Consider the following 14,504-nt stretch of genomic DNA (forward strand, 5'->3'; position numbering starts at 1 on the left):
AAAGAATTTATGTTTAGTTATAACAATGATAACATAAATACCCTCTCTAGAAATATATGCCGATTCAAAAAATAATCAAAAATAAACATATTTCCTAAATGACCAACTGACAGCTTTTTATAGATACTTAGATAATGTCCAAATAGAAACATCTCTGCCGGTATGAATGCTTTTTGATTGAAAAGAAAAGGCAGATTTTGAATATTTTTTTTATATATATAGCCTTCATAAGCATCCTACCTTGAAACATACATCCTGGATGTAATCATCGAGCAGGTGTGAAAGGGCTAGTTAAGCAGACCACACACCTGCCATCCAGAAGGTGCAGCCGAAGCTCCGATGGGCGGAGCGAAACGCGCCCACCCTTGAGTGTGTGTACACATGCTATGTCACCCACACAAACGGCAGCTCTCTTACGGATCATTTGAATTACTTTGTTTCCTGAACAACAAGTGAAATTCAAACGTCTCTAAGTTATTAACAAATTGTGTTGAAGTACCGAAAAATCCTGAGGTATTGGAACAACCATAGACCAACCAGTTACTGAAAATAGTGCTTAACTAAGGAAACTCCTCGGCCTAAAAAAGGAGGACAATAAACGGACTAAGGTATTAAGAAAAATCCTGGGATCTGGAAAAGCCACAGACGAATTAATTGCTGGTGATAGTGTTGAACAAACGGAACTTCCTGGATTCAGCTAACTGTGAGTACGGTCGACTATTATACAAGCTCCACTGGTCCCGCACAGGTCTCCCCCTTGAAATAGATCCTACATCAGGAGGAACTTCACTGCACTGGGAAAGTTTGAATAACTCTAAAAAAACAAAATAATTGAGACTCTCTAAACGAATTCACTCATCAAAAGGGTTGATATACTGAGACCAGAGCATATATACATAATTATAGTGGATTGTTTCTGCCTCAAATTGTACTGTTTATAGAGACTTCCTCTCCTCAATTACAGACAAACAGTCCCTATTTCATTATACTTTTTATGTATCAGGTGCCACAAATAGGTCAGACCTATATCTTAAAGTAAAACTACAGTTCAGATTCCCCCCCTCCCCCCTTATTTTTGTATTTTTTGCATCTTCAAAAGCAGGAATAAAAGTACCGAGAGGGACCAAGAGTTATATTGGGAGAATTCCCCCTTTAGAAATTTTGAAGATATTATTTGCCGTAATCTGTGTGAGTGCATAGTATGTATGGAAGAATGCATGTATGAATGTTATGGACAACGTTGTTCTTTTATGAAGATTTTTGTAGAAATGGAGTAACAGGTGCTGAATATGAGATTTTGTAACTAATAAAGTTTATACTTTTACAAGAAAGCATAGAGGTCTCGGTCTATTCAGTAACCATCTTTCACAGTGCCCTTTCTTTTGAAAACACTGTTACCATTTTTTTGTGCTCTTTGGCTGCAATGTAATTCTTTAAGAAAAACTCTGGTCTCTCTGGTCAAGAAACATTCTATAGTTTCTCTAACGGATTTCCTTTTTCATTTTTATTCTGAAGTATGATCAAATGCTAAAGGGTTAAATAGCTTTTCAAAACGTAAGCCCCAGTGTCCCTCTGATGGGGGGAAAGAATACAATGTATGCGACAGTGGGGCAGCAAGGGCGTAGCATACCTGGTTGAATTTATTGTGCAAGACTGTGTTTTAGCGTTTAGTTCAGTAACTATACATACACTTTTATTTACAGTTTATTCTGTATTATTTTTTGTGTGTTATTGTTTTCACTCTTGATCAGTAAAGCAATTACTGGAACTCTTAGACTCCTCCCTTTGCAGGGCTAAGTATTTTTTACACTCTGGCGCAATCTGATTGAGAATATTGTTCATTCTGTTTTCTTGTGCGAGATGTGCACATGTTAGTACCCTATGCAGTGCAAGATGTTTTATCGTGTGTTGCAGCACGTTGTGTTACCACAGCCGATTCATTTTGAATTGACAGTTTCCCCAGCACACTCGCCAGCCAGCATGCAAAAAAACTTGTCTCACCGCTAAGGTTAAAAACAGAGGTTTAGATACACGTCTTCTGCAGAAAATGTGAAAGCCGCACCAAGGCACCTCTAGATAGTGCAGTAGTTTTGAATTGAGCCCGCAGGAAGCAAAATCACCCTGCTCTATTTTTTTTTCTATTCTGTAGTGGGAGAGCCTTTCAAAATAAATGGCACTGCAAAGCATTGCGTCATGCTTGGTGCATTATCTTGCGTTTTAATGTACATTACTGCAACACAACGGTGTGAACAGGTCTTTAAAGAGCACCTATCCTTACCCTAAGGGTCCTTTCACATGTAGGTGATGCATCCCACTTTGGCAAAGCAGCAAGAAAAACAGACATGCACCATTTTTCCTAACACAGCTCTACACAACACCTACCTGGGTGTTTTGGTACGCTCCAGTGAAGGTGCATTGTAGTGCACTGTGTTACTGCATTGGGTTATCATTCAAAAAGAATGGCACGGGGGCATGGCCTAGACATGGCAGTGTGAGGACGTGTGACTCCGGAGCTCTGCACGGCCTCCTCTTCTACATGGATTTAGCAGACTTTTTAACTCTCCTTTCCCGCATGTCCAGCAGCCACAGACCTCGGAGCTCATCACCGTCAGCTACAACCCGCGGCATACGGCACTTTCCACCGACGCTGAGAAAGCGTTCGACCGAGTTAGCTGGGGATTTATGCAAGCAGTTTTACAACATATCGGCCTGGGCAACAATATGCTTAAGTGGATATCTGCCCTATATACGTCCCCATCAGCAGCCGTGCGGGTGAATGAAACCAGATCCAAAGACTTTTCACTGTCCAATGGCACGCGGCAGGGATGCCCCCTCTCGCCCCTGATTTTTGCTCTAATTCTGGAGCCGTTCCTAGGCACAGTTCGGAAGTCACCCAACATACAGGGCTTCCACACATCGGTAGAGGAACAAAAAATCGCGACCTAATCTTCTTCCTCACAGACCCGATACGCTCTATGCCTCACCTTTTATCAGCACTAGACGAATACGGTAGACTCTCTGATTTTAAAGTGAATCTTTCCAAATCCTCGGCTTTGAGTATTACGTTGCCGACGCAGGTGCTTTCACGCCTACAAACGGATTTTCCCTTTGCGTGGGCTCGCGACCACCTTAAATACCTGGGGACTAAAATCACACCAGACATTCAAGACTTATATTCGGCCAACTTTGCGCCATTACTTACGGAACTCTTCGCAGACCTCAAACGTTGGTCTTCACTTACTATCTCGTGGTTTGGCAGATGCGCAGCCGTTAAGATGAACATCTTACCCCGGGTTTTGTACATGTTCCAAGCCCTACCGATCTTTCTCCCATCCAGCTTTTTTCAACGTCTTCCAAAGAGCTGTGATGTCCTTTGTGTGGGCAGGATCCCATCCGAGACTGAGCAGAAAGACCTTGCATCTTCCGCGGGACAGAGGGGGGTAGGTCTGCCCGACTTCCACTCTTACTATAAAGCGGTGCACCTCAATAGGATTCTGGACTGGCACGTTCATCGCGATAACAAGATCTGGGTCGCTATTGAACGGGCCACACACAGGCTTCCTATAGATGGGCTCCCGTGGCTCTCCGCCCCCCTACCGTCCAGGTGCGGAAAATGCACAACTCATACACTGACCCCTCTAGCCACCCCTGTCACCCAGTAATCATTATACCTGAGGGGATCTGGTGAAGTTATATCACCTTCCCAGACGTACAAGATCTCCCACCCATGGGGAGTTCGGGCAGTGGTCCAGGTACCTCTCTCCTCTTTCTTTTCCTTCAGAGGCCTACCAATCCGACTTCACAGGGCTAATTCTGCAATTCTCTGCACCCGCACCTTTCTGTTCTCTCTCTCCCCTTTCCTCCTGCATCACTTTTATAAGGTTATTTACGAAAATAAACACTATGGTTGAGGTGGGTGGTTCTGCTGTTCACACGACCCCCCTTTTCATCCCAATTGCAAGGTACACATAGACGATATGCACAGCTATACGATTTTATAATTAATGCTTGGGTAACCTATTTCCGGGGGGTCGTCATCGTCATCAGATTCTGATCTCTGGGTATTTTATGGTTATTCTAGCTCTTGGAACATTGCAAGGGTACAAAAGAATGCATTGTATTTCAGATATCTTTGTACTGATGCTTGTGTTTTGTGTATTCTATGCATGTTCAGTCAATAAACAAATTAAAAAAAAAAAAGAATGGCACCTCACTGCAGTAGGTGTGGTAACATGCAAGTTTTACCACACCAAACCTGACATTTAAGGCCCATCTCTGGGAAAACAAAAAACCTCACCCACACAGCATGGGATAACTGCTTGTTTATGTCTCAGGGACTGGTGTAAGGCAGTTTTACCTACCTGTTCTACGGTCCTGCTGGCTCCAAAACCGGCTCCTGCAGCCTCTTCCTCAAGCCCCCAACCCCCGTCGGCTGTTAGGGGCCCACTGACAACATTACATCTAATTCAGGATCCATAGTACTTCTTTATACACGAGGACGTTGAGGGACAGTTAAAAAGCAGGATGAGAGGGCAGACCGGTTAGTGCCAACTACAGGGGTAGTGTGGTTCAGGTAAGTTTCATGGCTTTACACAGTCCTCTAGATATAAAAAAGCAGCTACCGCTTGCAGTGTGAGGGTAGCCCCACTGGAAAGGGAGTTTGTTTCTGCAGAGATAGGACTATTCCAAAAACAAACAAAAAGGAATTTAAAGGATTTGTGCTGCTTTTCATTTGCAGAAAGCATGAACTAGTACTAAGAAGCTATTCACAGTCACTAAATTCAATACTGAAATATGGAGGCTGCCATTGCTGAGCTGACTCAGTGCTTTGAATTACTGGCCAGATCAAAGTATAGAGATGAGTAATTCTGTCTGTCCTCTCACTTTCATTTGCTATATGCTTGTTCCGTGTTGCAGAATCAGAACAATTGAAGTCAAACACAGTTATGGAGCCAGTATTTTTGAAGGAGCTGAGCATCCTGCATTTCTCTTGGGACTGATATATTTTTAAAAGTGATTTGTGATGCAGAGAGAGAGAGAAAGAAGATGCACAGCGGTGGCTCACAGAATAATTCAGATTTAAGTTAATTTAATTAGCGTTCTGATTTTAGCACAGCTGCAGTGTCTGCTAGGTGGAGTTAATGATTCCATGGTTGATTTTATGTGTTAGTGGAATTTCTCTTTGATACATGCTAAATCTATATTAGAAATTGGAATGTAAATATGTGAATGAGAAGGATCGTTTTTGCCAGTATGTCCAGAAATCTTAACATACTAGACGTTGTGATGGAGTCTTGCTGTAAGACTGAAAGTAAAAGAGCAAGATTACTACTACTTGTAGTTTATGTGATTTGCCATTGTGCCCAATTATTCACGGGTTTCTTTCTTTGACATACATTCTCTTTAGGTAGCAGCACCCTATTCCATGCATTGCTTCTTAAATGCCTAGAAAAACAAGTGATGGCCATCTGCAGATACACTCCTAGGAGGAATACACCCCCTCGCTTTGTGGCTTTGGTGCCACAAGAAGAAAAACTAGATGAGAACAATTCACAGATAAAACCCCCAGGTAAGTAGTCACAGGTAGCCTGAACAGCTGACATTTCATACACAACATAAGCAAACAGAGCTGTTCCTTTAACGAAGAACTCTGGGCAATCTACAAATTACCCCTTGCAGTGGAACTAACCCCGGACTGCAAGGGTTAACTGTTCATTTCAGTCTAGGGGCTAAAATAAAGAAAATATACTCGCCTGATCCTCGGTCCTGTTTGGCTGCTAGACCGATCCCCACAGCATTTGATGTGAGGACGCTGAGAGACATTCCACTGTTAGAGCAGAGGGGAGGGGACGAGAGGTGAACGCTTACTGCCACGGGACCATGGATCAGGTGAGTATATTTTCTTTATTTTAGCCCCTAGACCAAAACGAGCAGTTAATCATTGCAGTGCAGGGGCAGCCCCATTGCAAGGGTTAATTTTTGGAATGCCCAGATTTCTTCTTTTACTGTTAAAACAAAAATATTGCTGGTGATTAAAGTGCTTACAATAGGGATTTTGCTGTGGAACACAAGTACCTGGGTAGGGTGGCTTTGCTCAGCCAAGGTTTCTGTATAGTGTTACTACAGCACGACAGAACCTCAAATGATGGTGCCAATTGGAGTGACTGCTTTATTTAAATAAAGCTATAGTATGATGGGGAAGGGGGACAGCATTTAGGTTTCCACCTGTGTTACTATTATTCTGTGGTATGACTTGGATGCTTTCTGCTATCTGAGGCCAGGTGCACACTTGGGCGATCCAAGGACGGGCGGGTGTCATACTGCCCCATAGATTTCAATGGGGTTTTATCCGCGCGGCAATCACTGAAAAAGTGTACATGTACCTGTCTTCGTGACATGCACCACATGTTTTTTCAGCCACGATAATGCACGGCATTAGTAAAGAATGGCACAGACAGTGTGATCAGCAGTGGTGTGCGATTCCGTAACTGCGCGGTTTCGTGCACGATTGCCGCACACATGGATCGCCCAAGTGTACACCTGTCCTGAAGCATTGCGGGGGATGTATATGCAGTCATCCATGCAATTGGCAGAGAAGAATGACGGTTCCTATATATTTCCCTGGTATATTTCACTGGTAGATCGCCATGTCCTCTCCTCCCGCCGCTTCTCTGGATCCCCGCTGCACTCCCCAGCGGGGATCCGAGAAGAAGTGAAGGAACCGGCGGCGGGGGAGGGCGGAGGACGGAGCCCCTGTCACAGAACTAATGCAGAGCGTGACATTTTCTGAATGAATGGGAAGCCTCTGTGCTTTTCATTTAGAATAGAGGCTGCAGAAAAAACGATTGAGGACTATGTGTCCTCAATTTCTTTTTCTATTTTAAAAGGGAAATATCAGGGGGCTTTTTAGACCCCTAATATTTCCCCGAAGCCCCCCCAATTAATTACGAAAATAAAAAAAAAAGAAAATAATGAAAATTAAAAAAAAAATAGTAAAAAATACATTCAAAAAACGTTGTTTTTTTTCTTGCCTCAGGCGCAAAAGGAGCTTGCTACGGCTATGCTCCCGTGGTGCTCGTGCGGCTGCCGGCTGAATGTGTCAGACGCTGCAGATGGAAAGGTGCAGGACACCCCATGTGCAACGTCGGCCACACGAGCACAACGGGAGGACAGGGCGCCGGGACATGTAGGGCGCACTGGAATGTAAGCCGGCCGACTCCCTGCGTTCAGGTGCGGGAGGGGGTGTGGAGCTGTATTGAAGTCAATGGCATCGCCCACATTGCGATCGCCCGCACTCGGAACGCAGGCACATTAGTGCCTGCATTCCGGTCCAGTGCAATCTGCAAAAATAGTGCTCGCAGCATTTTTGCGGATCGCACTGGACTGGAACACAGGCACTAATGTAGGCGATCGCACTGTGGGCGAGGGGCCTGGCTGCGGTGCCATTGACCTCAATGTACCGCCACGCCCCCTCCCGCCCCTGAATGCAGGTGTTTTTTCATTGGTAGATCTCAATGAGCTCGTCATTTGAAAAGTAGATCTCCAGACGAAAAATAGTGGGCGCCCCTGCACTATGGCATACATACAGGATGTTAGAAAGGGTTAATGCGGCACAAAGTAAATTGATTTCCCAAAGGGTTAGGAGACCTGTATCATTGTTGAAAAATATATGAATAATGTTCCATTCTAAATAGCCCAGCATATTAAATATGTCAGTACTTGTACTTTTGTTTAACTACCCTCATTTTTAGTTGGAGGCCAGATACATTTTGTGTGAGATAGTTTGTCAATGGCTTCTTTAGTATGTCTTCATACCTGAGCACTAGCACAAATTCCCAGTCACAGGCTTCATAGTAAATACCATTGATCTCTGTGTGGAGCTGTGTGTTTTTTTGCAGCTGCCCTGCTTACTCCGTTCTGCAATCAGGAGGAAATGTGCGCTTTTATGATTGCACAGCCATAATTCTGACTACGCATAACCTGCGTTTTCAGAAATAGAGGTCAGCATTGGTAGCATATGTATTTTTCTCTGTGCTGGTCTTTCAGTATCTATAAATGAATTGATAGTAAATATATTTATTTGATTTCAGGTTTCAATCTTATTTTTATTCCATTTGCTGATGACATTCGTAAAATTGGAGGTCCAGAAAAAGTTCCTGCCCGAGATGAGCAGGTGGATAAAATGAAAGAAATTGTGCACAAAATGAGATTTAAATACAGGTTGGTAATGTTTTGCTGGCCCTAGCAAACACCTTTACGTGAAGCACCAGGTTATTCTATGGCAATGCAACTTTTAAAGCGTATCTAAACCAAGGAAAAAAATGGTATATTGCATCTCACCCTATCTGTGGTGGCTGCATCTGTTTTTTTTCTCTTTCAACTGCTGATCCTGCCAATAACACAATTTTGAAGGGAATTTATCAAAACTGGAGCAGACAAAATCTGGAGCAGCTGTGCATGGCAACCAATCAGCTTCTCTCTTTCATTTTCAAATCCTAACTGAACAAACTGAAGAGAGAAGCTGATTGGTTACCATGTGCAACTGCTTCAGATTTTGTTTGCTCCAGTTTTGATAAATTCTCCTCTTTCTGTCCTAGGATGACAGTGATCACTCACCATACTGTATCTATGGAGAAGCAGCATTGTCGTCCTAGACAAGGACTACAATACCCTCCACTTCTTCTCTTCTCTTTAACCTAGAAGGAAAGGGCTCTGTAGTTCTCAAAGATAGCTGGGAACAGTGTAACTAATAAGAGCCAGCACAGGCAGAGAGCACAGGAAGTTATCAGTTGACAAGATTTCTAAAAAGGATCAACAGGTGTTTGTTCTGCATTACAATACAGGCTACCTAACAAAGGCCAAAAAATTATAGAGCAAAAAAATCAAATCTTGTTCAGAGTGCCAGAACCACGATGGGCATTCAGCCAGTGGCGTAACAACCGGCGGGGGGTCGGCAACCCCCCCCCCGTCCCTGTCCCTCCTCCCTGTCACAGACTTTACTGCAGTTCATTGTACAAAGTTTTTACAATGAACCGCAGTAAAGTCTGTGACACGGAGCTGGGCAGAGCAGAGTCGGGAGCGCTGCTTCGCCTGCGGCCCGGTACCATTTGATCCACGGACCGGTACGTGAGGCAGAAGGATCGGAAAGAATGGATTAATGGCCCAGGTAGGTAAAGGGAATATGGGTCTTGAAAAGTGGAAACAATGCAGCTTTTAATTCAGATATTAAGCCTCATTGTCCCTTTGATTGGAGGAAAGCAGGGCAATTATAGAAAGCAAAGAATGTTTTACAAATGCTCCACTGCTTTTTCTTTGCCTCTGCTACCCCGCTGTTGGAAGATGTGCAAGCAGAAATACACTGCTGCAAATGTAAATTTTTATCCTGATAACCAGTGTTACTGTGACCTATGAATCATTTCAGCACCATAGCTCTATAGTCTTGTATGCATCAGGAAAATCTGGTCACAAACAATTAAATGTTCGTAAATATTTTTCAGGTAATGTATAGGGAATACATATTATTTGGATTATTGTCCTACATTTTCTAAACTCTTTTCTGCTGCAGGTTCAGTTCAGTACATTCATTTTATAGGATTTGTTAATCCTTTGTAGAGTTCATTTTTACTCCGCTCCTGTAATATTTCCTGTGACACTTGCTGCCTCAAAACATAATGAATTATTCCTCATAACAGTTGGCAAGGTGTTCTTTACTTCATTTATCTTTTTTTTTCCTCCAAATGTATTTTTGGTTTTTGTTAAAAATAAAATCTTGGTTCCCTTTAAACCAGGCAGAGGACGACTTCTTCTTAAATACTTGGACAAGATGATGCTAAAACCTAGACTGATAACTCTGCCCTGCTACATGAGATCAAAGGCCTGTTTGTCCTCATGGTATCCCTAGAGTTCTCTTGCCATAATGTGCAATGGCATACTTACATTGTTTCACATTATGACAGACTTACCTTTTTGTATGCCCTCCTCAAAGCAGTGCAAGGCCAGCATCACTACCCATATCATCGCTGCCATCATTGCAATTAGAGCTATAAAGCCCCTTCCCCCCAGTAAAACAATTAGAACACAGTGTCACCTGATTATGAACCATCAAGGTACTTTTGTCAAAGGGACGTGTTGGAAAATTGTTGGGCATCCAGTCAGCTGCAAGCACTGTTTGGGGATTTTGACAGTGGCGGGCACTGCTACCAGCATACAATGGAGACAGCTGAAGAGTCGTCCATCCACACTGTTAGCGTGGATTGAGCAATCTTGTCAGATTTTTTTTTTTTTTTAGCTTCACAGGCTGAGCAAAAAAAATAAATCTATCCATGTGTATCCAGCTTAATGGATTGCTTATGCCAGTTGCTGAAATACAAGTAGATACAGAAACTGACTTTGATTCAGATTTCTATCTGCATTTCCCCCACCAAAAGCTGACAGGGTCTGGGGCAGGTCTTTTAGCCGCATAGAAAGCAAAATATGTGTTTAAAAGTGAGGATTAGACTTCATGCAGAAATAATTGCTGGCTCACTAAGTGAGGTCTGTTTTACAGGCTGAATCAGCCTTTTAGTATAGGGGTAATGGTTGGAGCCATCTACTCAGAAACACAAGAGCTTTTTACACTTCCGACCATTTTACTGTTTTGAAATCACATTTTAATATTTTTTCAACTGAAGCTTTTTTAAAAAATTTTATAAATAAAACTGGTAAGATACACTTAGCGAAATGAAGAGAACTAGCAAACGACATTTTTGCTGTGACATTATTGTTGCCAGTGAGTACAGGGAAACAGAAAAAAACCACCAAGACACTATGATTAGACCACATGAGAGAGTATGGCATGACACAATAATGACTGTCTTTTCTCTTGTGCTTATCTCTCCAGGAGTGAAGCCTTTGAGAATCCTGCACTACAGCAGCAATTCCGAAACCTGGAGGCTCTTGCACTTAATTTACTGGAACCTGAACCCATTGAAGATCTGACATGTAATGCCTTATTATTTATGCTTAGGCCTGTCAAGAAAAAGAGGAACAAAAATGAAATGAATAGAACAATATGCACATTTTGTCAGTGCCCCTGTTTCGTTTAATTCAGTATTCATTTCCTCTTTTGTTGAAACCTTCAAAGCTCAACTCCAGGCAGCAGTAAAAATGTATCCTCATAGTGGATGCCCCCCAGACTGCAGGGGATACATGCTTATTTAGTTGAGAGGTAGAGGAATAGGCAGCAGGCTTTCTCCTAGCTTCAAAGACGGTTCCCCTGAAGCCTCTTTCCTTCGACACTCTGTTGGTCACAGACTTTCCAACGTCCTTGTATACAATGCCCAGAGAGTGGAGGCTGCTGCAGGGGGAGCGAGGGATAACTTATTATGGCTTATTCCTCTACTGCAAAGGTAATTCTTAAAATATAAGAGTTAAATAAAAACAATGATAAAGTATTCCAGGCCATTTGAGTCCTCTAACTTGCTGGAAATCTTGGTGGCAGGGGTGTCTGATCCTTTCCTTTTCTGCATAGTAGGAAAGGATTATATAACTGTGCATAACCAGCTACTGAAGCTAAGGCAGTGAAGAAGGGTGCATATCGGAACCCAGTTGATACATTCAAGGCTAGGCAGATATTTTGCTCACATTGCTTTCATTGAGACATGCTTTTGTAAGCACCCTAAATATAGATTGCCTACGATTGGTTCTATACATAGAAATAAGTTGTCAAGAGTCCGCTTTAGTGAGGATTACTCACAATATCTGTATACCGTTGCTCCATGCTGGTAGGAAATCACCTCATAAAGTGATCTTGTAGGTTATTTGTTGGTGGATAGTTTAGTTTGCATAAATTTGTTTTGCCACTTTCTTTTAAATAGAAGAGGGGAATACATTTGAGGAATTTAGGTAATAACCTTTATTTTAGGAAGATTAATCTCCTCAGTCAGTGAAACAAAAGGTTTTGCCAGATATTGGGTTGTGACTTAAACATTCAGTACTGGATCCTAAGATTTTAAAACTTCCACCAAATGTAAGCAGTAAGGTAGGATTGCATTGATAAAAAAAAGGTTTGGACCAGGTCACGTTTAAGCCTGAAAAAGTAGTAGATTTTTTTCTGCAGCACTCCTTTTTAGAAACTAATCAGTGTCAAGAAGTTCATAGTATGTGATGGGGAATTGGTCTGTGCTAGATTAGTTTTTCCTACTCCTGTACCACATTTCTTCTACGATAGCTATAAAGTAAGGGAAAAGCAAAAATAAGTCAGGGAGGGGCACAGAAGAAGCTGCTTGTCTGTTTGGTATGAGGTTTACTTTTTCTCGTTCATCAAAGGACACAGGAATTCAGAGGCTGTTGGGTCATACTGCCTTCTACGGGAGGATTTAGACACTGGCACACCAAAAAATTGTGGCCAGTTCAGTATAACCCCTCTTAGTCCCAGCATGCCTTCGTTTTTTTTCTAGTGTCCAGAGGGATGAATGTCTTCGCTCTGCTGAGAACAGTCTAACCCTTTTGCTAGCTTTTTTTTTTTTCTTCAGTCTAGATCACAGTTTTATTCTTAAATCAAGATTTCTCTTCAAGCTTCATGAACTGGTCTCTATGTGCAGCTTTCCAGATTAGAATTTTCTCAGCACTAGCTTTGGAGGCTGGACCCCATTGGACGATTGCGGGGCTAGTCTGGATTATGAACCCATTACCAACATTTCTATCTCTACTCTCACCCACAAATTGATATTTATTGTAGCAATCCCCTGTAGTGATTCCATCCATTGTCTGGATGTGGTTCAAGCTTTGAGGATCTCCCAACCACTTCTTCCTTCACAAAGATTGATTCCTTTTTTTCTCAGCCCAAATGACCCCCATAAGGGTGCACCAGCTTCTCATTTCATCTCTCTTAGTGATCGGGTCCCATGTTTTCCTGCAAAGGCTGTCACCTGGCATTACTTTCTCTATTCACTTGTCCTCTTAAGTTCAGCTTCAGGTGTATCGTCCTTTAAGTGGTCCTTTAGTATAATCCAAAAGTGAATGACTTCTGTGTACCTCGATGGACTTCAAAAGGATTTTACAGTGAATGAAAAAATCCTATTCTAGAAATTTACAATGTACTACAGGTTAAATTTAATGTAAAGATGGACGAGGATGCATCAGCCCACAAGGTATTGGCCATTTAGCTTGCAGAGGTTTATGGTTTTATGCAAGGTTAAACTGACCCCATTTGCATCAAGTGATCCATGCTTGACATTTTTTGCATAATTTAAAAAATATCAGCAACTAATCATGGCTTATGAAGGTTTACTTGCCTTTGTATATAGATAATTAGATGTTTAAGTCAGGGTTTTCGAATAGCATAATTAATATCATATTCATTGAATATGTAATAAATGTGTGCAGAGACTGACCAAAATGTATCACTTTGAAGCAGAACTACAGTAAACTCCCCAGTATCCGGCATTCCAGCAACCGGCAAAAAACATTGAGGACATAATATGTCCTCGATGTTTTAAAAAAAAAATGTTTTGCCATTGGCTTGATGCACACTAAAAAAATGTAACTTGCTTAGTGCACATTAAAAAATTTAATTAGCAACTAAATTTATTTAGCTGCTAATGAAATTCTTTGTTTACATCTTGCTGCCGGCCCGCGGCCAGATTCTGCGGTCGGCAGTAGAATGTAAACAATGGGAAGCAATAGCCGGCCTGCTATTGGCTATTTCAAATTGCAATAGCCAATAACAGGCTGACTATTGTACCCGCCCACTGAGCAGAGGAGCGGACCTGAGAGAGAACTTTCTCCGGTGCTTGGAGGGTCTCCCGGGGATCTAATCATCTGCAGCGCAGCCCAGCGCACACCCAGCTTTTCCGTGTGGTTCCCAAGAAGACTGATGTGAGGCCGGTATCGGGTTTTGGTTTTGGAGCATTAGCATGACAAGTACTTGTGCACATGCTTAGTATCAATACGGGTATCGGTGCATCAATAGTTTGCATTGATATATGTTGTAGACATTTTTTTATTTTTTAGTGCTCTTATTGTAACTGATTCAAAGTTAAAATGTAGCGTGCAGCTTCTTTTCTTTTCCTACAAAGAAGGGTTACCATTATTATTAGTCTTATTCTTTAAGTGATTATGGCTCATCACATTCATTTTTCTGCTATATGACAATCTTTGAGGCCAACCCAGCACATAGTGGCTACATCTGAAATGTAACACATACTTGTCTTTTATCCCCCATACAGCTCCAGGATATTTTACTATATGATTTCATATTTTCTAGTGCCAAAGACTGAAATGATAGATAATCGTTTGGGTAATCTATCAGAGGAGTTTAAGGATCTGGTGTATCCACCCGGTTATAACCCTGAAGGCAAATCTGTAAAAAGAAAACAAGGTAAAGAATAGTCAAAGCTTATTGAAGTCTGGAAAATATGCTTCAAGTGTATTTCCACTTTTTCAGCCAAATTATATTTGTTACATGCAGTATTCACAAAGCAGCTTTAAAAATTAAAAAATTGATAATTGTATTTTATTGGCTT

At 42.0% G+C, this 14,504-nt stretch overlaps 1 protein-coding gene across 1 annotated transcript in view; it reads left to right on the plus strand.

Annotated features, from left to right (window-relative positions):
- The window catches only part of XRCC6 (X-ray repair cross complementing 6), a 49,624-nt gene that overhangs the window by 34,149 nt on the left and 971 nt on the right, over window positions 1-14,504 (plus strand). Inside the window, exons 8-13 of the mRNA XM_018563914.1 lie at window positions 2,584-2,667; window positions 3,078-3,225; window positions 5,408-5,569; window positions 8,091-8,220; window positions 10,880-10,980; window positions 14,246-14,359. Coding sequence (XP_018419416.1) covers window positions 2,584-2,667; window positions 3,078-3,225; window positions 5,408-5,569; window positions 8,091-8,220; window positions 10,880-10,980; window positions 14,246-14,359 — 739 coding nt within the window. The remainder of the gene's footprint in view (window positions 1-2,583; window positions 2,668-3,077; window positions 3,226-5,407; window positions 5,570-8,090; window positions 8,221-10,879; window positions 10,981-14,245; window positions 14,360-14,504) is intronic.

Source organism: Nanorana parkeri, unplaced genomic scaffold, assembly GCF_000935625.1.
Source record: "Nanorana parkeri isolate BGI_ZX_2015 unplaced genomic scaffold, ASM93562v1 scaffold711, whole genome shotgun sequence".
Lineage (NCBI taxonomy): Eukaryota > Metazoa > Chordata > Amphibia > Anura > Dicroglossidae > Nanorana > Nanorana parkeri.